Source organism: Lipophrys pholis (assembly GCF_963383615.2).
Source record: "Lipophrys pholis genome assembly, chromosome: 13".
NCBI lineage: Eukaryota > Metazoa > Chordata > Actinopteri > Blenniiformes > Blenniidae > Lipophrys > Lipophrys pholis.
Genome location: NC_137632.1, coordinates 13,120,349 through 13,146,710, shown reverse-complemented (window position 1 = coordinate 13,146,710; position 26,362 = coordinate 13,120,349). Strand labels below are relative to the sequence as shown.

General features: G+C 40.8%; 1 protein-coding gene across 1 annotated transcript; it reads left to right on the top strand.

The window, feature by feature from the left end:
* Positions 1-6,914: 6,914 nt before the first annotated feature.
* Positions 6,915-26,223, top strand: xirp2b (xin actin binding repeat containing 2b). The gene is made up of 9 exons (XM_080478961.1): positions 6,915-7,067; positions 10,518-10,677; positions 11,269-11,397; positions 12,072-12,158; positions 12,418-12,475; positions 12,576-12,664; positions 13,643-23,114; positions 24,152-24,282; positions 24,660-26,223. The coding sequence occupies exons 3-8, from the start codon at positions 11,272-11,274 to the stop codon at positions 24,241-24,243; spliced, it is 9,924 nt and encodes a 3,307-aa protein (XP_080335087.1). The 5' UTR covers positions 6,915-7,067; positions 10,518-10,677; positions 11,269-11,271; the 3' UTR covers positions 24,244-24,282; positions 24,660-26,223.
* The last annotated feature ends 139 nt before the right edge of the window (positions 26,224-26,362 follow it).

Sequence of the window (26,362 nt, the reverse complement as noted above, 5' to 3'; positions counted from 1 at the left end):
AGACTCACACAAGAGCTGCTTCTGTCTGTCCGTCAGCCTTCGCCAGGAAGGGTTTTCCTAAAGGCCAGCTTTGGACAGCTGGGAATGAGAGATTGGAGCTTTCAGAAAATCCTCCACTCTTCAGTGGTTTATGAGGCACAAACACTCACAGCTCAGTCAGGTCCTGTGATGTACAGTAAGAAATAACAACTCCAAGTCTCCAGAGACAAATCTGCAACCCTCCTGAAACTTATGTTCCTTTTGATTATACATGGTTTGAGGGAATTATTTAAATGTTTAATCACTGTTAATTTGTTGTATTGTAAACTTTAAATGTATTACAGTGGATGTAATTAGTCAGGGGCCTACATATGTTTTTCTTTTTACCCAGAATGCACTTGGAGGCAATGTCAGGTATTTGTAAATATGCATGATATAAGTTACTGTCAAGGTGAAAAGGCAACTAAACTTTTATCTCATATTTTGTACATCAACGAGTCATTAATTGTAAAAAATCACATGTTTTTTTCACTTCAGAAATATATGTGATATTTAATTATGAAAAACTGAAAAACATTTTCCCCTTTTCATTTCATTGAAAGCAGGTCTTCTTTGACTTTCCACTGCTGCATTCTCTGTTTGTTTTAACGTGTGCAGATGTAAAATAATGAAATATATCAACTGGTATCAAAATAGAACTGGTGTAGATGCACAAAGACATGTTGGGGGGGGAATCTATGATTTCTAATTCGGTGTATAACACGATGATGTTTACATGATCACTTGAATAATCTCCAGATAGAGGACGGAGATTAGATTTTTGGTGTGCGTGTAAAAAGGCTTTTGGGGGAGCATGAATGTACATCAAGCATCCATTCATCAATCGTTGAGCATTAATGTTAAAGTAGATTATTGGAAGACGCCTCAAGACATTGTAGCCCAGGTACTCGCTCCCCCCAGATAGAGCCTTTAGGGTGTGTGTGTGGGGGTCCTCAAGTCCCCAAAACTCAGTTTAACGTTCCCCAAAACAACTATTTGTTAGCTATATGAAAACTATAGTTTGGTAAGTTTACATCCACAAGCTACATGCTTTTTGGGTCCGTAAATAAATATGAGGTCCTCAAGAGACTTTTTCTTTTTCAGAATTACCTAAAAAAAAAAAATTGATTTCTTCTCATTTAAAAGAATATTATGCATTTCATAGTCTTGTATTAACCTCAAAGGGCTTTCTGTCACTCATATAGACCTCTGTGTAAGTGATTCATTTTAATAGGAATAAAGGAGGGCCAACAGTCACTTCAGCTTATTAGCATTAGTAAGCCATTTGTAATTTGGCTGACACAACATGAAATTACATGATTGAAATACTATGATTGTGTTGTGCACGTAATCCTCTCGTAGTTCAAGTTAGTAAAATAGCCAATCACCCCGCAGCATTCAATCACGGACTTATTCATTTTTGTGAGTGCGCTCCGCTTATTCTTTCATTCAGTGATCCTGCTCAAAAAACAAAATCCTTTCTGCAAGAGCCAGCGACCCAACACCAAACTAAATATACCAGGGACAAACATAGAGGCTGGGAAGCTTAAACTGCCCCCTAAATACTGTAAACTACTTCAGGTCTAAAACGAACATCCAAACTTCAGAGCAGCAGTAAAATGTCAGAAATAGGCATGTTGCCTTGACAGCTTGCTGAGATTTTTCTCTATTGATGCCCCGAGCAAAAGAACCTGCATTATTTGGTGCAAGTGGTAGTGGCAGAAATATGTGATCACAGTGTCAATTTGATAGTGAGCAGAAATATTTTGAAGACGGCCATGGGAGAGTTAGTTTGTTCTTGTGGGAGAAGCGTCCTGGGGTTGTCTCTTGTTCCTCAGATATCCGTTTAGCACGTCCTCTTTTAACTGTAAAGTGTTTTGAAGTGAGGGTTGATCTTTCTCTGAGAAAGTTTCTTGCACGCAGGGGCCATGGTGCTGCCTCTATTTTAGACTTGTTTGTCCCTAATTTTCCACAGAAATATAAGCAAAAGCCCCTGGAGGGCTTTTTATTTTTTCAATTTCTTAACAATTTAGAAACCAAAGAAAAGGTATTTAAGCCCTTTAGTGCCAATTAGCAGCTAAGCAGTTTGTCCTCATAACGGCCTGTCAGCTGCCCCTTAAGACCATTTACCCATTTAATGATAAAGAAGTACGCTCATTATCTACTACCTGTGAAACTATGGTAGCAATGATACACTCTCGCCCAGGGTGGGGTTGTTTTCTGTTAGTGAAGGATTTTACTCTAAAACTGCAGGGGATGAAACCCGAAAAACACAAAGCATCTTGTATGTACTGTAAGTAGGAATCCCAAATCTTTCCCATGGGCTTTTTCCATACCTTTCAGAAGAAGAAAAAAAAAGCTGATTGCCCTCAGACTCACCTCTTTTCTTTATTACCATTTAATCTATCACTGCAATAATAATGAAGGTCCCAGTTGCAAATGTAATATGACTTAATTAATGCTTCATGCTGATGCAATCAATTGGTGTGTCTGTTGCAAGCATTTTATTTTTCTTATCCAAGAAGTCTGTAGCAGCAAAAGCCGTGGAGACATTACTAAATGTGAGGTTGTGTGCATGGCGTGATGATTATTCTGGAGCTGTAGCAATGACTCAACCAAAAATCTGTGTGTCACTGAATTAATGATAATGCAGTGATTGTGTGATTTAGATTTTAAGATGAGGATAGTTCCATTGTTCTGGCTATGCAAATGTCAAATTTGGCGCTGCCTTTCTTTTTGCATATCATCCATGTTATATACCGGTGTATACCACTTAGGGTGGCAGAACATTAATTGATCTCAGCCTGAACATTTCAAAGTGACAGTGACACACACTGTCACGCTTAAAGGTCATTTTAAATAAACCTCTAATTCAAGTTTCCGGACTGCCGGAGGGAACCTGAATACCCACATGTGGACAGGGAGTACATGCAAATTCAGCACAGAAAGACCCCCACTGGTGACCTGTGCTGGGCGTGCCCTGCCTGTCAACCTGAAGTGGATAGGGTGCCATAGAAAATGAGTGGATAAATATTCAGTTGCCAATCCCTTGCAGCCTGGATGTCTAAATACACGTGAGACTAAGGTCACTCCATTCAGCCTTATGATCAGTACTTTGAAAATCATGCACACGCAGTACATCAGCATATCCATCTTGATCATATTAACATGCAGATGATGAAGTAACACAGCTTAAGTACAGTGTCACATATCTGCTGGCATTTGTGTCGAACTAATGGGCTGGTGGACAAAAAAAGATCATAGGCAGGAAAATTTTTAGAAACTTAACTTGATATTGGTTCAGTTGATTGTGTGTCACTGCATCTTAAGCGCGGGCAGGTGGATACACTGCATGCTAGTGGGAGATGTATTCTTGTAATGTTCTGTGTGGCCCACAGAAGACTTTGTTTGTCAAAGATAATAGCCTTGTGATAATGAACAAATGGTTTCCTCTCAATATTTCACCGCGTCTGTCTCCGCTAATAGAGTAAGCACCCGTCAACAAAGCGCGTCACGATTATTTCCTCGCTTTGCTTTGACGTTGCGGCCTTTTGATTCAATTTGTTCAATAAAAGAGTGAAATCTGCAGCTTGAAAGCACGAAGGTGATTCTCATCTGTCACTTCATTGCAATCATCCCTTTTACACAAAAAGGGATTTTTAACAGTATACTGTGGACATGAGCGAGGCGGTGTGGTGGCCTGTGGTCAGAGCACAGGGTGACGCTGTGTGTGTGTGCGCTACACAAGCAGCAGGACACAGAGCAGTGACTATGGAGAGCTGCTGCTACTCTACATGATGCCACAGTGTACAGACACTTGGAGCTCATGACATTTCTTAAAATATAGCATATCACCACCCTCTCGTATACGTGACATCATTGGTTAGGCTTGGTGAGCTTTATGGAGGCTTTACATTCGTCACCTCAGCTGATACATAACTGTTATGTCCATCTCAAGTTGAGACGAGCAAGGCAATAGAAAATAAATTTAGCTATGTCTGAGTCAAATAAGTGCTGTAGCCACTGTACCTTGACAGCAACAGCTAATAATATCTGATTTTGTCATTTTCAAAGCACTCCTATTCACCACTATGTGCCAATCAAGATCAATGAAAGAACTCAAATCTGCCACAAACACAAAGGCTTTCTTTTTTCTTTCGCAAGTGTGTGAATCTGAGAATTCTTGTGATTCATAGCCTCACTTCTTAATGGCATCTGGCAGAGATGTGGCTCATTGTCATGCACCCCATGGTGCTATCTGCCTGTGGTCCGCATGCAGTGCTCACTGATGTGAGCTCCACCAAGACTCTACTGGGGAGAGGATCAAAATGAAAACACTGCTGGCAATATTCCGAGCGAATCTACAAAAAGAGTGAAATATTTGCCATCCAAGTTTTCCCGGTCAGAGCCGAAAGCCGTAAAGTTGCGATGAAACATATGGAAAAGTTCTTCTGTCAGGGGATGCATGGAGAGGTGACGAGATAAGAGATGACCAGCTGTATTTTTCACAGCACAGCTCCTGCAGATTTAATTAAAAAATAGGTTGCTGTGGCTTATTCTCAAGATGTCTGATTGAAACGGTAGAACTGCAGACGTGGACATTGGCATTGTGATTAATGCCAGGTAAATTAAATCTCAAGATATTCAATCATTTAAGTTTGCTAGAGTGTCTCAGGAAACGTGAGTGGATTTCACATAGGAAATATTTTTGAGGCAGCTTGATCATTTTCAGATAGCGATATTGTTCTTTGAATTGCACTGTTGCTGCACACAGAGCTATCAATGAGCTGTGACATTATTTAATTGTAAGCGTTAAGATCGCCTCCAACACAAAAGCCTTGTTTGTTTTCCATTTTGCCGCCTCACATTATGTCAGGCGGGCATGTCTGTCAGCCTTTGCGGATGTGACATTTTCTTTGTTTCTTCAGCAATGTAATTAAATGTTGTAATGTAAACAGCTCAGAGGCTTTTTCCTTTGGGCGTCTCACTTATTTAATCAGGCACTGTGACAGAGAGCTCAAAGATATTTACAGCAACAGTTTGGGTGAGGAGTTGCAAGAGCGGAGAGGTTTACAAATTCACACTTTAAGCCTCTCCACCAAACACTCATGTCAGTTGGCACAGAGCCACTTTTCGGTAGGAGGCAGTCAGAACTTCAGTGCCTTGCTTAAGGGCTTGTTGATGGAAGTTATTTAAAATTCAATAAGCTTTTTGCTCTGCCAGCCTTTAAATATTTAAAATATTTGGGTTTGGTCATTTGTTGTGGACTATTATTTTGGCAACATTCATGTAGAACATCTTAAAGATTTTGGGGTTTTTTAAATTCCCCCTGCCTGAATCCTAAGTGGCCCTCTTCAGTCGCTCTGTGATGCCCGTGTCGAGAAAAGTGGTTCTTTGTTTTGGCTCTTCACTCCCCTACACTGGATTTGACTAGATAGTGTGTCAAATTCATACAGAAAGAAGAAAACGTGTACAAGAAGTCTGGCTGGCAACCAATATTACAAACTCTATTCAAGACCAAGCTATAAACAGTGATTGAACAAAAATATTGTATTTGTACACTTTATTACCATAACAACTGTAACATATCGTAACAACTATTCTAAGAATCCACCTATAAATCCCAAAGCACATAATTACTAAATGTTTACAGTAAAATAAATCTTTCATCAGGCAGCAGAGCAGTAGAAATACTGTTTTTGTAGATGATTTTGAAAAAAAGAATATTTAACCTCATATTCCTCCACCTTTCCCTCTTGGCCGATTGTACAACGAGAGTATCTGATAAACATTGCTTCTTATTATCCATACTGGCAAGTATTTCTCATTTTTCTGTGTGTATGTGTGAGAGAGCGAGAGAGTTTAATATTTTCCCTTTGCCCTCGCTGCATGGCTTAACTCCGCTATGGATCACGGAGGACTGGTTTCAAGCTGAATAAATCAGTGTCATCATGAAAAGAACATGAGACCTTGAAACACACTGAAATTTCCTCATAGTCCCTGTTGGTCTGGGAGAAAAGCATGTTAGAAAGATAAGCAAGTATAAACTTTTTTTTAAACAGTTAATATATCACATTATATTATCCAGCAATTAAAGCTAATTAAAAAAGTAGATGATCACTGTTCTTTGGGTTTTTTGTTTTTTTTTGCATATCTAACGTGGTTCTTCGGGCCGCGGGAACATAAAGTGTCCCCTCAAACCAGGTGGTCTCTAGGAATGCAGATATGAGTTACACATTCTGTGGAGGAACGTGGTTGTGCCGAAGCCCGGCAGACATGTCACGTCTCCAAACACTGGCCCACCTTCCATGACATACCAGAGCCAGGCTGGCGCCATCGCCTGCGTCTGCAGCTGAGCCAAACAAGATGAGCTGGCGAGCTCGTCCACACTCAGAAGTGTCTCTCGCCGTATTTACAGCCCCCTTAACTCTCTTCTCCCCAACAAACAGCATTACATCACTGACCCCCTTTCGGGCCCGCTGCAAGGCGCAGCGCACGGCCAACACATTTCACCACCATTTACCGATGCTTAAGTTTGCACCGACCTGACATCCACTTCACGCTGCTTTGGGATTATCACTAGCGGAGAATAATGAGGGTACTTGTTTGAGAGTATTTGTTAGGGCATATTTTGGTATATCATGACAGGCGGTAGCAGCTGCTGGAATAGGCCGTGCTCTCCGATGAAAGGTGCGATGATGAAACCACTGTGACCTGATTTACTAGTACACAAGCAGACTGCAGGGAAGCCACAGGAAGTATTTCTGTATAGATTTTCTGGGGACTTGACATTGGAGGCAAGGAGGCCTCACTCTCTAAAAAAAACCACTCCACGTCCATCTTTTGCAAGTGGGCGGAGAGTCTAAAATAAAATCAGCTGTCACTGTCTGCTCGTTGGACAGAGGTGTACACATAGTACTGGAGCTGGTCTCCAACACTGACTGGGATTTGCTTTTGGCTTGGAGAGACCCTGCAGGCCGGGGGGGCGCAGCGGCCTTCTTGTGGGATTCTACTATCTGAGTTGTATTAGTCGTCACCCACCTTCCCTGGTAGGTAACAGACAGCCTGTGTTTTTGTGTTTTCAAGGAATCAAACCTTGTAAGTAAGTGTTCATGCTACTCGAAGTCATCTGTATCAAGTTATCCAAGTTATGTTCTATGTTTGTACTAAGACAAAGAAAGTATTGGTGCGTTATAAATACCTATTTGATGACCACACAGAAACCATGAAGGGCTGCCACTCTTCAATTTGTGAACATCGTCCTCATGCAGAGCATGATTCCACACAAAGAACTAGATAAAGAAGTAAAATAAGAATCACACTGTGGTTACAATGCTTAAGTGACCCTATAATTATAGCTCAACATGAGATTAATTCTGTTCCAAGGCCACTCTTCTAGGTGTCGATTTGCCTTATTTCCTTTAAAACCATGACTTATGAAAAAGGAATCACTGAAGCGTAACTGGAAATGAGGTGCAAATACAATCATCAGTGCAAGTTACAAAGAAGCTTTCAGAAAGAACAGCCTTGACCTCCCATTTTTCGTCTATATTTCACAGAGAAACACGACCCATCGTGGTTAAGTTTAAAATAGGTTTGATTTATTTTAGCGAGTGCATGGCGCCTAGATTGCTTCACTTTCTTGTTATTTGAGCTGTCAGTCCAGCCTCACATGTCATGGGATAGCCGCAGCCTGTTGACATTTTTTATTTTTTATTTTTTTGGGTTGCAAAATTTGAGTTCCACTGAAGGCATTAACAGTTTAATGCCTCCGTGACCCCGAGTGGAATATGATGCTGGCACAAAATTTTCACCTGCAACGATCGACTGCTAAAGCTAACATGTGAGGTAATAGAAATAGCCCAGTTTAAGAGTAGTGCCAGACTTGTTCCCGATCCGGCTTAATGCTGCAGTTCGTTTACATAAACATACCCGCCATTCCTCCGAGGCTAAAATAGTGGACATATAGGTTGCAAATCAGCCGGCAGTAAAGAGAGAGGGAGCGAAAAAGATAAGTGTTGGAGCAGTGTTTTCTTCCATTAGTTTGAGATAGCAACACTAACGTGTGAGAGAACTTTTATTAGCCCACTATTAAGCTCAATCACCATCTGTCTGTAACTCCAGTAATGGATTTAGAAATCTTTCATTGACAGAATCCTTTATGGAGTTTTCAGACTTTGGAGGAAAAAAAAGAAAAAAAGTTATTAGACGTGACCTTTACTGACAGAAAAAAAATAAATCTGAAAGTTATTATAAAGCTGCTGCTTTCAAGTCTCCATCCAAAGCAGAGCTGAGATATAGATTTTCTTCTGTGTGTTTTGAGAAGATATTCACGCTGTACTTTTGGGCCACAGTTTGAATGCAGATGTCACTCTGTTATCTGCAGGAGAACATTTGATAAAATGATAAAAAAAAATTACTACAACCAAAACATAAAAACTATAACTTTGCAGCTATGAGGTTACAGCTTTTGGATGTTTACTGCTGGATGTGTTTATAATATTATGTGTGTGGATGCTTGTCTTGTGGAGAACTAATTAACTTATGTTGTTCTAAAATAAAAAAAAATATTAATTTAAAAAAGAGTATGATTAATACAACTTTGTGAATGGTCATCTAAACTCAGTACATGGATATCAAGTATAGACCACATTCAGTGATGAGTGGCAACTCAATATTTAGAGACACAGTCAATTTTTAATAGAAAACATGATCCTCTTAAATTCTCTCTGTGTTATAAAAGTGACTATTTTGAGAAACATTCAGACTTGTTGAGTGCACAGTTAACATAAGCGGATAATTAAAACGCTCATCTCCCATGCCGCTTTATTCAATTGAGAATCACGAGGGCATGGAGCCCATCCAACAAACCATGACGCAACCTGGACAGGCAAACAGAGACCAACAGGTCACACTAACGTTCACAAGAACAGAATTTAGAATGACCCATTGATTTCAAATGCATGTTTTTGTTCTGTGAGAGGAGACTGGAGTACCTGAAACAAAAATACAAAATACATTTGCACAGATAGAACATGACACATGAACAGGAACCATGGTTATTCTCACTGTGAAGCAAGTGTGCTCATCTCTTCATCCCTGTTTGAATAATTAAAGCATATACATATTTTTCAAATAGCCATTAGTTCCATTGTGATTGGCTCAGAGCCTCTACTTCACAGTTCATTTGTTTTAATTTTCTTTCTAACATAATAAATAAATAAATAAATAAATAAACAATGAGTACAATGAACACAATGAAAATGAACACTTAACTGTCAGAGCAAAGACAAAGTGTCTATGTTTGTGTCAGACTGACATAGCTCACATCTGGTCATGTCCGGAGGTTATACTGTTGAATAACAAAAGCATTAAATCTCACATCTTCACTATAGAATCTTATAATCACAGTGGACTGGGACCTATGACCGCTTGGGTACTAGTTTGGTAATCTTGACACACCTAAGAAGTGACAAACAATAAGCAAACAATTGTCCAAAACAAAATATACAATACCCAACAAGAATGCTCATATTAGCAAAAGAGCAACATTCTGTAATAGAACCCATCTTTCAGTGGTTGTGCAGATATCCTGGATCTACATGCACACTAATTACAAGAACCTGCTTTTGATATCAATGGTGCTACATTTTTTAGTTTGTTAAAGGACACATTATTAGAACAGCAATGTGCTTTCAAGACTGTGTACACAATGCAGGCACACATTGAAAGAAATCTGAAAAACACTGGCCACTGTAGCAGCTATCTACTAAGTTACAAGACTATATCTAAAGACAATAGATGACACTTTAATGAGGTAATTTATGTCACACTCAGAACATTTATACGATAAATGGGGTAGTCTAATTGAATGTTGTACTTAGATTCTTTGCTGTTAAACTTTCCCAAGCGCGCCATTACATGCCTCCACTGCAGCTAAACCATGTTCTTTTCTGATTTTAGATGTTGCTCATTAAAATGTGGCCCTGAATGTTTCCACCCAAGGGCGTGAAGCAGAATCATTGCATTCTGATAATAACAGTCACCTTGGACAATTGTGTACCCACATTTTAATAAGTCTCTCACATCAAGTGAATAACTTAGTGTGAGGAGACAGGTGTATAATTAATTTAAATAATCAGCCAGAGGGGTATCTTAAAGATACCATTTACAGGAGCACCTCCTGCACTGTAGCAGCTCACAAGTGATTCTCTTGATGATAATATAAGACCAGAGTTAGGAGTGGTTCGATTTCAGATTTAATGTAGAATAAATTATAATTAAATATTAAATAATCGTCAAGTCTTATATTTGTATATGTGTACTCAAACTGTAGTGCACTCATCTGACTCATTCATTAGTCAGTATAACATCAGAGGGTGCTTACAAGCAGTGCTTCATGCTTCATGCATCACTGTATCTAGTTTGGTGTGATACTTAACGATACTACTTAATAAGTGTTGTTGTTTTTTTTTAACATTTGGCTTCTTGTGCCTCAGCTGCAGGCAGTGCAGGTTTAACCAGGACAGGATTTCCTGAAAGATTTAAACCAGAGGAATCCGGATTCACTCTGTGGACTCAGAGGTCATCCCACTGGCCAACTGTGAGGCCGTGTCTCCAGCTGTCTCCAAGCAAGCAGACAACACCATTCCCAGCGGGGTACTTCACCTTCTACATGGACAAGCATTGTTCCAAGTGCAGGCTGTGGCTATTGTACCTGACAGAGCTGCCTGTGTAGCAGAAAACACGTGTTTAATCAAAGCCCTCTTTGCTCAGTGCTATTTGTTTGCTTGCTTTCATGTTGTATGATCTGAAATGAATCTGCAAGAAATCCATGTAGGATATTAGCTGCACTGCACCGAGGTGCTCTTGTCTTCATTATTCTGAGTATTGTCAAGCAGTATTAGGGGTGTTGTTGACCAATTTAAATCTATGACAGGAGGTCAGCAGTGTTCCAGACCTGTATAAATAGAAAAGAAACACGAGACAATCCTCATCGGATTGTCGTGTTTGCTATAGACAACGACTGCAGGAAGCTGAACACATTGTTTACTTTTCTTGGTAAAACTGCTCAGAAGAATACAAAACTCTAAAACCCAATACATGACCAAATTACCAAATTGCATTACTCGGACCACTTTTGACAGCTTGTGCTGCGTGCATGCCAGCCAGAATAGCCCCATAAAGCAGCCGTTTGATTTCAGGTCGTGTAGAAGTGGCGGCGGCTAATGATGTTTCCTGCTTCATTAGGTCATGGAAGAGTCGGAGGTCTGTTCCCTGCCTGGGGGACTTGCAAGTGTGAGGAAACAATTTGAGACCCAGGAAACTGCAACTTCACACAGTGTAACCCAGTTTCATTTTCACCACAGAGCTGTGCAGGTACACATTATGTAGAGCGTTTTCATCAGGTAGATACAGAGAGCATGAAACAGATGAATGTGTTTAGGTCCTGAGGATGTTTTATATCTGACCTGAGCTGGTATCTATGCACTCGTTCATTTAGCCTCCCATTTGCAATAGTGCATGGGCAATATAGCAATTAAAAGATATGTAATTTTGGCCAAATGTTAACTGCGAGGCTCTTAGCGCTTCTTATTGCACCAATTGCAAAGTGTGTGGGCTTCAGTTTCAGATATTAGTTGACATTTTCAGCAGCCTCCTTTCAAAGCTTTAAGGCATTTTCACTTACACAGTTGCTCCTTTTGCCAGATTAAAGCTTAACAAAGCAATGGGTAAAACAATAAAAAATAAATTCTGTAATGGATTAGTGTGCGCAAACAGATTGATGCCCTCTTTGTCATCCTACCTCCATCTGCGATTAGTCATTTCAAACTGCAGTAAGCAATCTGGTCTAGCATCTTCTCTGCATGATATTCAGTTGTGTACCATTAAGCTTTGGCTGGCACAGTAAATTTGAGTCGAGTGAACTCGCATCTGTGGTCATGACGAGGTATCGGGGATGATGCGGCGCATTCAGACAGAGAGGCATTTGTGTTTGCGTGGGATCCAAACGTTTTCATCACGTCTGACTGCCAACCCGTTCTTCTTCACAGGAGTCGTCAAACTCAGAGGTGACGGTGTCAAGCAGCAGGCAGGTCATCCCAGGCAGCGAGCAGCAGAATTTCAACCAAGAAACGATGGTACAGGACTTTTAGCAATCCCCGCGTTCTCGCAGGCAGTTTAATAAGACTTGCAAATGAGCAAACACCGTGGATTGCCTTGTGTAGCGAAAACTTTAATTATCCACAGTCAATCAGATTCTGGTAATTAATGTCAGAATTTGGGGGCGATTACGTTAAGATTAAAAACAATACATTCAAAAGAAAAAGTACATAGCTCTTGAAGCGACTCCTCGGTATATCTCTGTGCAACGCTCACAGCATTTCTTTTCATATACAGGTGTCATATAGTGAGAACAATTTGTCATCCAGTTGTGAAAACCATCAAGATGAAACAGGTAGGTTGCATAACGGCTTTTTCCAGGCCATTCTGTATGAGCTGTCACTGCTGTGCCAATTTAAGTCCTGTATGTGTTGTTTTTATGTGCTCACTTTCAGAAGAAGAGTTTCCCAGATACACCACGAAAGAATTGAGGGATCGCTTTGAGAGAACTATAGAGGAGGCCGCTCCACAAAAACCCATTAAGGTAATAGTTTTCACTTCAGTTCGTGATAAAGATTCAATAGAATAAGCTTACGATGTGGAATATTCATTATTTGACTGTATTAACTTGAATTAGAAATACTCTACATATTAGGTCACAAACCATAACGTTTCAGCAGTGATTGATTTACTGAAAACATGTTTAGTTTGTTTCAGCAGAAAAGTTACACTGGGAGTTACACTGAAAAAGAATGTAAGCAAGAAAAACAGGAATCGAGAGTAAACTTTTTCATTCAGCAATCTGCAGAAGTAGTCTTCCGGCAGGGAAGTGGGTCACCTTGTAAATATTTTCTGTTGCTTTTTGCTGCTGCTCCTGGCTCCATATTTTTTCATGAATCTCCAATGGATTAGATTAAAGTGTCAACGTCAAGTGAAGATAAACATGGTCTTGTTTTGTATACATGTATTTATCAAAGGCTTTTCCCCACAGTGACTTCGAAGACATGTTTCCGGTTTTTTTTTTGTTAAATGGATATAATGCAAATTAGTGGTACTCACAGGGTGTAAAGTCAGTCTGAATAAAAGTAAACAGGGACAGAAGACTATTATATGACATATAAAAACAGGAAAGCTATGGTCAAAATCAGATCTGCATGCATTGTGGGTGAGTCAGATGTCACCAATGTCAACATCACAATATGAACCAATAATTACTGGAATGTAATTATAATGACAAAATGTCTTTTTAATGGCATTAAACAGAAATGAAATATAGAATGTTGCTTTAACATGTCATGTTGATGTATATGTTTGTGCATCATTTGAAAGAAACTTATCGAAACAGTTTCATTAACCTTCAACAAGCAGACATTCTGCTCAGTGAGATTATTCATATGTTATGTTCTACGGTTTATCTGCAACTATTACAGCAAGGTGACCTGTAAATAACAGATTTTTCATGAAGTGATGTGATGGGTCTATAAATATTGAAGAGCAAATATCATTTTTGTTCCTCTCAAAGTGTGGTCGTGACATCAATCGTTCAAAGTGGTCCTCCAGTGTGACTCAGAACAGCACAGTGGCTAGTGATGTGTGTGAAACGTCGACGACTGAAGTAACGCAAGGCACGATGGCTGCAGTGATGGATTACGAGGACTTTCCACCCCCACCAGCTGATGATTCTGATTATCTACCACCCCCACCACCAGACTTACTCCAAATGCCACTGGACAGTGAAGTTAATCCAGAGTGCCACTACTCACCTGAACCTCCAGAACCAGTGAACTCATCCAAATGCCCTCTCAACAGAGAGGCTTACTTAAAGCAGAAAAGCATGAATGAGCTGAAACGTCTTTATAAGCACATTCATCCTGAGGTTCGCAAGAATATTGAGAAGGAGTGCTTTATTGATTACAATGAAAGTGACACCAACCACAAGGAGAACCAAGAATACATGTATGAGGATGACGGTCGTAACCCTGATGATATCAATGATGAAGAATATGGGGAATGGGAAGAGATTCTCCCTGGGGATGTGCAGACAATGCGTTGGATGTTTGAAAATAAACCACTAGATACCATCAAAGACGACATCCCGGATGATGGTGAAGACGACAATAAAATAATTCAGCAGGAAATGATTCTAGGAAAAGATGTGAGACGTACAGCCTGGATGTTCGAGACCAAGCCAATGGATGCGCTCGGCTCACAAAACATCAACTCAACTGAATATAAAAACAAATTCAATAAATTTGACAAGGGAGATGTTCGAGCTGCAGCCTGGTTGTTCGAAACCCAAACAATGGACACCCTGAACAAAATGCATAAAGAAGAGGATTTAACCAAAGAGATTGTATTCACTGAAGAAGATGGAAATGCCACCATTTACATGATTGATAATAAATTCATGGAAAGCCTTGGGCACACTGAAACCATTGATGAGAGCCACCTGCTAAGCTTGCGGTCAGTGTTAGAGGAAATCAACGGCGAGGTGAAAACTGTAACAAGCACTTTTGACACCCAGTTTAAATGCATCATTATGGGTCAGTCAAGCCAGATGCTGGAGATTAAGTCTGTGCGCAAAATTGAAACAGAACTGGAGAACTCCATTGCCTCACGTTGGCTCTTCGATACTCAGCCTTTGGACATGGCAAACAGAGAGCCTACTGCTCTGAAGCTTGTGTGTAGTCTTTCTATGGAGGACAGCAATAAGGGAGACTGGGGCAGGTGGTTGTTTGAGATAAAAACAATAAATTCTCTGAGTGAATGGGAAAGCTCCCAAATGGAGAAAAAAGAGATTGTTGGGGCTGATGTACGCAAACACTGCATGGTGTTTGAAACACAGCCAATGGATTCTCTGAAAGATGACTCTAATGCCAAACCTCAGTCTATTGAAGATGTTATTGGGGGCAATGTCAGATCTGCAAGACACTTTTTTGAGACTAGCCCTCAAGTAGCCAGGAAAAATCTTGCTGATGTAGGGAAACTTAAGAAGGCTGCAGTAAATGAAGAAATGAAAGGTGATGTAAGACACCAAAAGTGGCGCTTTGAGAGTCAACCCCTCGAACACATACGAGAGGAGAAGAAGGAGATCATTCGCACTGTCAATGTTGAGGATGACCTCACACAGGAGGATGGAACATACTGCAAGGCGGATGTTCGCAAGAACTGCTGGGTATTTGAGACACAGCCAATGGACACTTTAAAAGACGATTCCAATACGCCTCCTTTGACAAAAGAAGAAATTATTGCAGGGAATGTGAGATCAGCTCGATATTACTTTGAAACGGTTCCAAATGAAGAGTTAAAGGAGTTGGCAGAGGTGGGAAAACTGAAAAAAACAGTAGCACTTGATGAAGAGAAGGGTGATGTTAGACATCAGAAATGGAGATTTGAAAGCCATCCTCTGGAACATATTAGAGAGGAAAAGAAAGAAGTTATCCGAACCATTGACCTGGAAGAAATTGATAAAGTGGATGTGTCAAACTACAAGCAAATCTTCGAAAGCACAGACATCAGCATGAGGAATGAATCACAAAAGATTCTCATTGAGGGTGTAACGTCTGGCGCCGTGATATCAAATAAAAACTTGTTTGAGTCCACTCCACTGTACGCCATGCAAGACAGCTCAGGACACTTCCATGAAGTGAAGACGGTGCGTCGCGAAGAGGTTGTAAAAGGAGATGTGACAACATGCAAATGGATGTTTGAAACACGACCAATAGATCAGTTTGATCAGAGTATTGACAAATATCAAATAATCAAAGGCATATCAAAACAAGAAGTTGAGTCTGGGGATGTTAAAACCGCAAAGTGGTTGTTTGAAACGCAGCCTCTTGATGCCATAAAGTACTTCAGCAACATTGACGATGAAGAAATTGTGGAAACAATTAAAAACGTCGATGTTGTGAAAGGTGACGTCAAAACCTGCAAGTGGCTGTTTGAGACAAAACCAATGGATGTCTTGTATGAAAGAGTGGAGTTACAGGGCGAGAATGAAGCTGAAGAAATGCGCAAGGGGGATGTCAAAACCTGCACATGGCTGTTTGAGACGCAAGCACTAGATACCATCCATGACGAGACAGAAACAGTATTGAAAACATGTACGGTGAAGCAAGAGGACATAAGCGGAAAAGATGTCAGAATGGCTTGTTTCCTTTTTGAGACAGAGAAACTGGAGAACCTCACTGGGGAGGAGGCTGACTCTTTTAAGCGTGTCACAGAGATAGACATCGCATCTGGAGATGTGTCAAGAATGAAGTATATTTTTGAAAACCAAACTACCGACATCATGACATCAACCTCCGAGGAATCGATGCAAAAGCTTAAGAGAGTCCAGACTGAGGATATACAAAAAGGGAATGTTGTGAACTGCAAATGGCTTTTTGAAAACCAATCAATAGACGCCATACATGATTGCCAAGAGGAATCGGTGAACAATCGTACAGTAAATGATGTACAAGGCGGAGATGTAAACAAGGGTCGATTCATCTTTGAGACCTGCTCCTTAGATAAAATTCATGATGTTACTTCAGAGATGGATATGATCAGAACGGGAAGAATAACCTGCGACGAAGAAGAGAAGGGTGATGTGAGGAATTACACCATGATGTTTGAAACTCAGCCCCTTTATGCTATTCAGGATAAAGAGGGGCATTACCATGAGGTCACGACCGTCACAAGTGAGGAGGTGACTCGTGGCGATGTTGTCGGAACCCGGTGGCTGTTTGAAACCAAGCCTCTTGATGCTATCAAGGACACGGATGAGGTTTATATCATCAAATCTGTCACTCACCAAGATGTGCAAAAAGGAGATGTCATGTCAGCCAAATGGAAATTTGAGACCCAACCTCTTGATAGGATTGCCGAAGAAAAGAGGCCTTTAATAAAAACTGTGGAGGACATTCAAGGTGGCAATGTCAAGATGAACAAACATCATTTTGAGTCCGACAACTCATCACTGGAAAGTGTTAAAACTGTTAATGTCAGCGAAATACAAAAAGGTGACGTCAGGACTGCTAAGTGGAGATTTGAAACTCAGTCAATTGACAAAATAAGAAGCATGAGCTCTGAAAATTTGATTGAAACGGTCAAAAAGGAAGAGGTTGCAAAGGGAGACGTCAAACAATCAGTATGGCTTTTTGAGAAAAATCCTCTTGACCACATTAAAGAAACAGAGGAAGAAGAGAACACAACAGTCACTCAGGAGGAGATTCCAAAAGCAGATGTAAAGACCACAACATGGCTCTTTGAAACCACACCACTGAACGACTTTAATGAGACAAAAATAGAAAGAACCGAAATCTTAGGCAAGAGCATCAAAGGAACACTTGAGGAACTTTATAGTCAGAAAATGGTCAAGTCGAAGGGAATTCTCATTGAAACTGATGAAATTGGCGACGTTAGGATGGCAAAATACCAGCTGATGAATAAGGAGGCTCCAGAGATCCAACGAGAGGAAGTCATCACGGGAGATTTGCAGACTATTATGATGAATCTACTGAACAGACAGGAGACAAAAGAGCAGCAGATTGTTATAGATTCAGAGGAGAAGGGGAATATCAGCTCTACAGTGCAACAACTATTCAGCCAAGAGAGATCAACCAATATTGACAGAGAGGAAGTATTACGTGGTGACATTCAAAAAGCTATAAGCAACCTGTTCAATGAGGATGGCTCCGCAAAACATGGAATACTCATCCAGGAAGATGAAAGAGGAGATGTGCAGATGACAATATATTCCCTCATGAACCAACAAGACAATGTAAATGTCGAAAAAGAGGATATTGTAAAAGGAGACATAAGGAGTGCTCTTAAAAGACTGTCTAGTGAAGACAAGTCTGATCAGACGGTAAAGATAAGAGTAGACGAAGCCGAAAAAGGAAATGTCAACTTTTACTCTACATGCATTGAATCTGGAGCTCTTGACTATCTCAAACAGCTCCACTTGGGACCTGACGAGACACCATCTGATAACCCAAATAAAATGGAGATTGTTGGTGGTGATATCAAGGGCACAAAACGCATCCTTGGTCGTAATCAAACACAAATTGAGCGGACAGTTGAGGATGTTATACCTGGGGATGTTCACAACACGGTGAAAGTTTTTATGTCAGAACCAGCCCTATCTCTAGAAGGACTCCAGAAGGAGGAGATTGTCAAAGGTGATTTAAGAGCAGCTTTGAATTCATTGTCTGAATCAGTAAATCAGACCGTTGTAGTCGAGAAAGAGGAGGTGGTGAAAGGCAACATACCAAAAGCCCTGCGCTGTTTGGAGAGGGCTCAGAGGCGGTACAAAGAGGTGGAGAAGCCAGATATCATACGAGGAAATATCAAAGGGGCTTTGCGGTCCCTTGAGAAATCGTCAACATCCAGGGCTGAAGCTGCTGTTGAGGATTTAGTCCCTGGAGATGTCAAAGCCACATTGAAATCACTGGAGCTGGCAAAGAAGGCTGTGAGAGAAGTTGAAAAGGAAGAAATTGTTCGGGGTGATATTCACACAGCAATGCAAAGTCTGCATGACGCCTCCAGTGAAAGAAAGGTGTGTCAGCAGGAAATCAATGTTCAGGGAGATGTCAGAGGAACAATTCAGCTCTTAATGGACACTCCATCTTCACCAAAGTTGCAAAGGAGTTCAAGCTTTGAGGAGGAAGCAAAGGGTGATGTCAAGATGTCAATAAAGTCACTGTATGATACACAGGAACAAACCCAGTTAGAAAAAGAGGAAGTGATAAAGGGGGATGTTAAAGGCACTATAAAATCATTGATGGAAACAGCACAGCGTGTTTCTCCTAAAGTCAAACTTGGAGCATACAGAAGAGTGCAGGTCAAGCAGAGTCCCCCTGTTAAGAACCTGAATACAGATGCAGAAAGAAACATACAAAAGATAAAAACAGCAAAAGTGGTTGAATCGTCAGAAGAGAGTCACACTACATCTAATGAAACTGAAATCAATCAAACAAAGTCTTATGCTGTCGAGCAGTCCACTCAAGAAACGGTGGTGCAGCATAAAACTATTACTCAAAACCACGGCATTAAAACAGTGAAAACTGAGTTTCGGAATCTTAAATCCAATCAAAAGGGAATGCTAAAACAAGGTAAAACTAAAGTGAAAACTGATGTGTACGTCCTAAAATCCCAAACACCAGAGCCTGAGCTACCCCTCCCACCACCACCTCCACCACTGACAGATGCTGACCTTCCTCCTCCTCCTCCTACTCCTCCTCCTCCCTCTGCTGATATTGATCAGATTCTTCCTCCACCTCCACCACTCACTAGTGAGCAAGATTTTCTTCCTCCTCCTCCCTCTCTACAAGAACTGGAGAGAATGCCAGCACAGACAATTCATCCATCACCAGCAAAAGCAAAAAAGATGACGGTGAAAAAAGTGAAAGGCCCTGCTTTACACCCAGTTCCCAAACTGGAATCTAAAGTGGAAGTCTGTAGAACACAACAGGTGGAGGCCACATCAGAGAAAGTTGTGAGAATGAGTCAAAGCCAAACAAAAACAACAACACAGACGTCAAAAACTATTCCATATGAGATTCCTCCACTGTCGCCATCACCTCAACCACTAAAGAAAGTTTACATTGCTCCTGTGAAATTCACTCCCCCTCCCTCTCCTCCTCCTTTCATGCGGGGGAAAATGAGCAGATTCAACACACCGTTAATTAAAGCAGAAGAGAAGTTCAGGAAGTTGCGAGATGAGAACACACCGCCAACCACACCAACTCCTCCTTTGGTACATGACTCAGTTGTTTCTGCTCTCGAGATGCTTTCAGCAAAAGATACAGCGCAGTCAAATTATAGCTGCCCTGAAACCACACAGACCAGAGATGAAAAGACAGGATGGAGTGTTCATTCAGAGTTTCAATCAAGTGATTCATCCAAGCAGGTTCTATTCTCAAATGCCAATGTTCATCAAGAAAAATTCCTTGCAGGTTCTGCAATTATATCATCTGCTCAACAGCAAATTGTTGCTAATGAGACATCTAAGGTTGTCTCCGTTCAAAAAACCTCAACCGTCTCAAGTGTTAGACAACAGACGCAAACAACGACACAGAAAACAGTGTCTGTTTCCTCCAAGCAGTCGGCTCAGTCTGCCATGACTGAGAAAGTCCAGGCCTCAATTAGTGCTGCAAACACAGAGAGCATTACCGATAATACAAAGAAGCAATCTAATCATCACAAAGCAAAAGGCTCCAGCAAATCTGAGGATACAAAAGAAGACAAAACACTAGCTGAGAAGGTGAAACCCGAAACTGTAAAAGCACAGTTGCCCAACAACTGTCCTGATCCAGCTGCCCAAAAGGAAACCTCAAAAGAAAATATAAAGGTGTCCAAGTCAGAGCAGTGTGATAATAATAAGAAAAGTGATCATTCTTCCACAAAAAGCCAGGAAAGTGCCCCTAATCAGCCAATGCAAACAGAAACAGCAACTGCAAACACAAATGGTAAATCAGGGAAAGCAAACCAAAAATCGAAAAAGAACAATAAGCAAGAAAAGCAAGCAGAGATAAAAATGTCCAGTGAGAGTGAGAAACAAAGCACTTCGGAAGATTACAGAGTAGAAGTAAAGGAAACCGCTGTGGTGAAAGTAATCGATGAACCGAAAGAAGTGAAGACAGAGTTAAAGCCAGAGATTAGGAAAGTTATCACTCCTGCTCCTGCTGCTTCTGTGCCGACTGTTACTGTGAGCAACACTGGGCCTCAACCAGAGACTCAAACTGCAACGAAAAAGAAAAAGAAGTCCAAAAAGTCCAAAGGAGCTGTGCAATTATTTCAAAGTAAAGAAATTTTAACAGATACCAAAACAGAGGCAATAGAAAACAAGAAAGCCACGTCAGAAAAAACCCACCAAACTCAGGAAACAGTCACAGTTTCCCAAATTCACAAAAGTATGAAAGAAGAGCGCATTCAAGTCAAGAGAGAAGCCATTACCACAGAAAGTAAAGATGATGAGAATTCCCAGCAACAAAAAGCAGTTCAAAAGCATGTGAAGGGATCTCAGAAGAGAGAAATGACAGTTACTCAGCAGAGCGCAAAGGAACCACCGGAAGAAAGTAGGAATGTCCCAATTACAGTGACAGGCGAGTCAGAACAAAATGAACTGGTAAAGTCTTCAACGGAGAGAAAAGAGGAGTCTCAGAGGCAAAAGGTCCAAGTGTTAATCTCTCACATCTCAGAGATACAGAGAGGTTCAAGAAAGGCTGATTCTGAAACTGTGAAGAGCCTGATAAGTACAATACCAGACTGGCTCATGACTCCGGAAAGAAAATGTGAACTTTTGGGATCTATGACAGCCAGTGATGTACAAAAAAATGAAGAAATTCTTTCACTTGTATGGAAACTAGCAGAGGCAGAGTTAATGCTTTTGGACAATGAAATGCTGGGAAAGCATGAACGTGAGCCCATTTCTGAGAAAACACTTTCAGGTGCAGCAACACCAAGAATATCCAGGATCAGTATTGGCTCTGCCAAAGTTGAGAACCAAACAAAGAAAAAGAGCTCACAGGAAAAACAAAGAGAAGAAGTGAGTCTGTGCAAGTCTGTCGACCTTCGGGCTCCGTCACCTTTACTCAGGATGCGTTCTCCCTCGCCAACATTTATCACCATCGAGTCAACGCGAAGAACAAATTCTCCTCAGAGAGTTGCGCTGTCTCCAACTCTGCTGCACAGGCCACCCACACCGCCCACGCCGCCGCCGCGCAGGTGTGACACCCCCACATCACGCCTCAACAGGATTACACCTTCCCCGACCTTCGACAAGGCAGAGAATTTGCCTCGACTGAAGGACACAACAGCAAAACTCTCACGAGGTGTCACCCCACCGCCGCTGCTTCCAAATCAAATCCCAGAAAAGAAATCAGAGATTGTGGAGTCGCCTCCCTCCTTCCATCGCCAAATCAAAATTGAGTCCCAGGTGGTGGAAACCTCCGGGATGCTGATTGCAACAGAAAAGCCCAAAAAGAGTTTATCTGAGGAGGCTCGGCTCCCTGGTGTCAATACGGCACATGCAAAAGGTGAAACCGATATTTACAAAGATTTGAATGCAAATGAAATACAGACTGAAACGCAGATCCACGTGGCATCGGGCCAAAATGACCCAGATGCAGAGTTATCATCCACATCTGTCAAAGAAAAGCGAGAGTTTTTCGAAGAAGCAAGAAAAGCAGAAATTAATAAGATTTACGTGCGAAAGGAGCCCATTGCCATCCCAGAACGACTGGGCTCGGATACGGAAGAGTGTGAGGCAGAAAACGAGAACAAAGAAAAGGATGAGCTTCCCCGGGCGGATTTGTCTAGTCTTGTAAACAAATTTCAATCACCAGAAGAGAAATCATACACCAGAAAAGAGCTTATTCCACTAACAGAGCATCTTCACAGTGACACTGAAAACCCAGAGTGCGGCGATGAGAAAGCACACATCCTGGAAGAGGAAATGCCAACATTTGACATCCAGGCTATTAAAAATGTTTTTGAACTGGGTGAGCAAAGTTTCTCATTCAAAGAAGAGAAAAACTACCATGGGGAGCTTGTGTCAAACCTGAGCGAAACGAAAGCCGACACTTCAAACGGGGAAAGTCTTCGGGAGACCAAGGGGGGTTCTCAGCACAGCAGCCCCCTCTCTCTGCAGAAAACTGGGGTAGAAACTGTTGCCGCCGAACCATCGGGCTTCTCTGAAACCAAATCAATGACCGAGCATTTCTCAAACGTCGACGACTTCGGCAACAAGGTCACCGGAACCAGGACAGCCGTCACCGAGCACACGGAGAGCGCGTCGACCCAACGGGTTCCTTTCTCCTACGCTGATGCAGTGAAAAGCAAAGCTGCTGCCAGGCGAACAGAAACATACGACGAAGACGCCACAGAGAAACTGCTGAGGAATTTCCACGAGACGTGGTCAGAGAGCGAGACCGTTTTCAAGAGCTTAGGCTACACTGTTTCTGAGGAGACGTCACAAGTGTCTCATCACACGAAGATGGTCTCATCAGGTAAAAACTGTGTGGCATGAAACAGCACTACCTAACAGCGTGATCAATGAATGGGTTCTCTTTGAATTAGAATCAGTGTTCTCTTGCAAGAGAAGTGCTTCCACTCCCTGCTTTGGATTATGTGGGGGTTTTTTTTCCCAAGGAAGGAAACAGCTTTTGTTATTTATAACCTTTTAACCACAGAGGGTCTGCAGAAAAGATCAGCGCTAACGTGCTAAACTTTTTCAAGGTTTGAAGCATGCCAATAGGAAAACTAGTTTGACTCACAGGAAGTTGGTTGATGGGAATGTGTCAAACTGTGAAGAAAGTTGCAGGTTTGTTCACAAGCAAGGCCGTTCAGACGTCTGTGTCAAACTTCATAAAACATATTCATTGACAGAATTTCAATGCTGAAACTTTGTGAATAAATAACGTGTTGGTTTAAATTCTCCCATGAAGTTTGATCGAGTTGGACATTTCTCAAGCACTTGGCCCTGAACCAATATATACTGCATGAGTAAATGAGTAAACATCAAGTTAAATGTAGTTTTTCTTCATTCTCTTAACACTGTCATTGTTAAGTTTTAAATATGTATATGCAAATATATACATGCGCTTCTTTTTATTCAATCAATTCAAATACCTGTGATGGGCAGACTTTATTATGACAAACTAGTAGATAATATTTGTAAAGACTCAGAACAATTCTTTTAAGCTTTGAAATTGGAAATAAAAGTACTCCGAGCTTGAATGCCTGTATTTGTTGTGACTTAACAAAATCCCAACCATGTTTTTTGTGCTTTGAGAGTTGGAAATGCATGAATGTTTGTGCAAACATAAGTAAAATGATCAAGGTTATCAAAAAAGTAACTCCTCTGCTCTCTGACTATGTCACACACCTAATTTTAAGACCAACATTACCTGGTTTATTGCTTTTCATTTGCAAAGGTAAATAGAGAAGGGATTTCTGTGGCATCGTGATTGAACCCAAAACGCATGGTTCACATGGGATAAATGAAAGAGAACTAAACGATCTGCATGTCATCTCTTTGAAACAGACTCGAGTGCCGAAGTCAGAGCTCTGCACAGCATGTCGGAGGAGAGCTTACCCGATGGATGCACTCATAGTGGACAAAAGAAAGTACCATAAGTCCTGTTTCTGCTGCGAGCACTGCAGGAATAAATTAAGGTAAAGCCGGCATTTACTCAAATAACAGCTGGAAGGTACTCCTTGAACATTGTAATCTCAATTGATAAATTCCTTTTTAATATCAGTCTGGAGAGAGTCAACACGTCAACAATGTGAATTTGTGAAAATGTTCAAAACAACTATATAACTCTCTCCCCTTAGAGAATGACATATGCATAAGTTGGGAATACTGTATTTACATTTTTGTGCACTGTTTCTTTGAATATCTCAATTCCTTTTGAATGCAGAATCAATAAGATATTGGCTGTGCAATTGTCAATATTAATGATATAAGTACAAGTCAGGACAGGGTAATATGTTATTGATCTTGATGTGGTTCACCATCTAACTGAAGAATTTTGTGTTTTCCTTTGTAGCCTTGGAAATTATGTCTCTCTCCATGGACATTTCTACTGCCTACACCATTACAAACAGCTTCTCAAGTCCAAAGGGAATTACGATAATGGACTTGGGCAGAACCCTACCGCAGGAAGTGGTGGACCTATTCCCTCAGATGAGAAACTAGAATGGAGATATTCCATAAGTTCACTCGGCAAAACACATAGTGAAAGTGAAATGAGAAAAACGTTAGATGAAAACAAACCACAGAGCAACAAAATCTCTGTCGTTTGGCCCCCACAGTTCGATCCCCCAAAGAAAGCCTTTAAAATAGAGGATGATATTCAGCTAACTAAACCACAGTGGCCCCCTCCAGACAACTCCCCGAAGTCACCCAAGCAGCAACACAGAAAGGCTGTTCCCAGAAGCGTCCTTTGAAACACCCAAGCACAGACTTTCGACAAATACATCCAAGGAACGAGCACAAAAGGCTGAATGGTACGATAAGATACTCGCATGAAAACGAGAAGAAGAAAAAAAAAAGAAAGTCCAGTAGGCGCATTAAAGAAAGTGTTTGATCGAGAGATATGCAGTTAAGTGATGTAAAAAGGAACATGAAAAGTGAAAAAAGGAAAGGAAACCGTATATATACTTGTAGAATGGAGTGGAAAAGTGGGTTGGGATAGTAAGTACTAGAGTGAAAGATGCAGACAAAGTGTAGAAAGTGAACATGAAGTATTGTGCCTTGAACTGCCAGACTTATTCCATGTGTACTTTTTCATTCATCGCAGTTTTTTTTTTGTCATTTTTATTAGCGATCACGCTGACGTACCATTCAGCATTTGGCTCAAGATAGTCCAATCAAATTTCACAGCTTTAGCAATCGGTATCATTTGTCTTGTAAAGCTAATATTAGCAGCTTATTGGGTACATTAGTTCAACATAGAGACGTTGGCATGATACATTTAGGATCTGGAATAAAATATCACGGAGACCGCAAATGTATTTTAATGATGGTTTTACATTTTGCAGTATAATACCACAGGCTTTGTCATTTTTAATCCAGCTAAACCACCCAATTCCCGCTGCTCGTGAACATCACAGTGTCCTTAAGGCAATGTCATTTGATATAAAGTTGGGTTTTTTTCACCCCCATTTGTTTTATTCTGAGATTAATTGGATTTTTTTGTACAGGTCTTTCCATTTTACTGCGGCATGCCAGTCCAGTGAAACACCCTCAATCTGTAGAATCCACTTTTGTATTATTTCATTAGAGCCTTTTACATTTCAGTATATCCGCATATTTGCATTTGCATTCTAAGCACCTGGTGTGCAGACTACTAAAAGCATCTTGGAATTATTTTATTTATAAGATTTGAAGTATATAATATAAAATGAAGAAGTGAATTGGTAATGATCATGTTTGTTTTGGACAATTTGTATCCTGTTTTGAACAACAAATATTTTACAATGGCGACGTTTATTTTTTAGGTTAGATGGTTATACCTTACTTTGTACAAGACAATTCCTGATTATGTCACACTGTCAGGCTGGTTCACTTATTATATTGCTGCTCTAAGGGCAATAAAATGTTGAATTTGACTGTGTCATGTTTCTTTTTAAAGGTCGTTTACTCTACACTTAAATTCCTCATCATTGTAAACCCACCGAAGGCGGGATTCCAATCTCTATCCGAGGTCAAACTACAAATAGTATCATGGAGTCAGGAGTCTATTTCGCT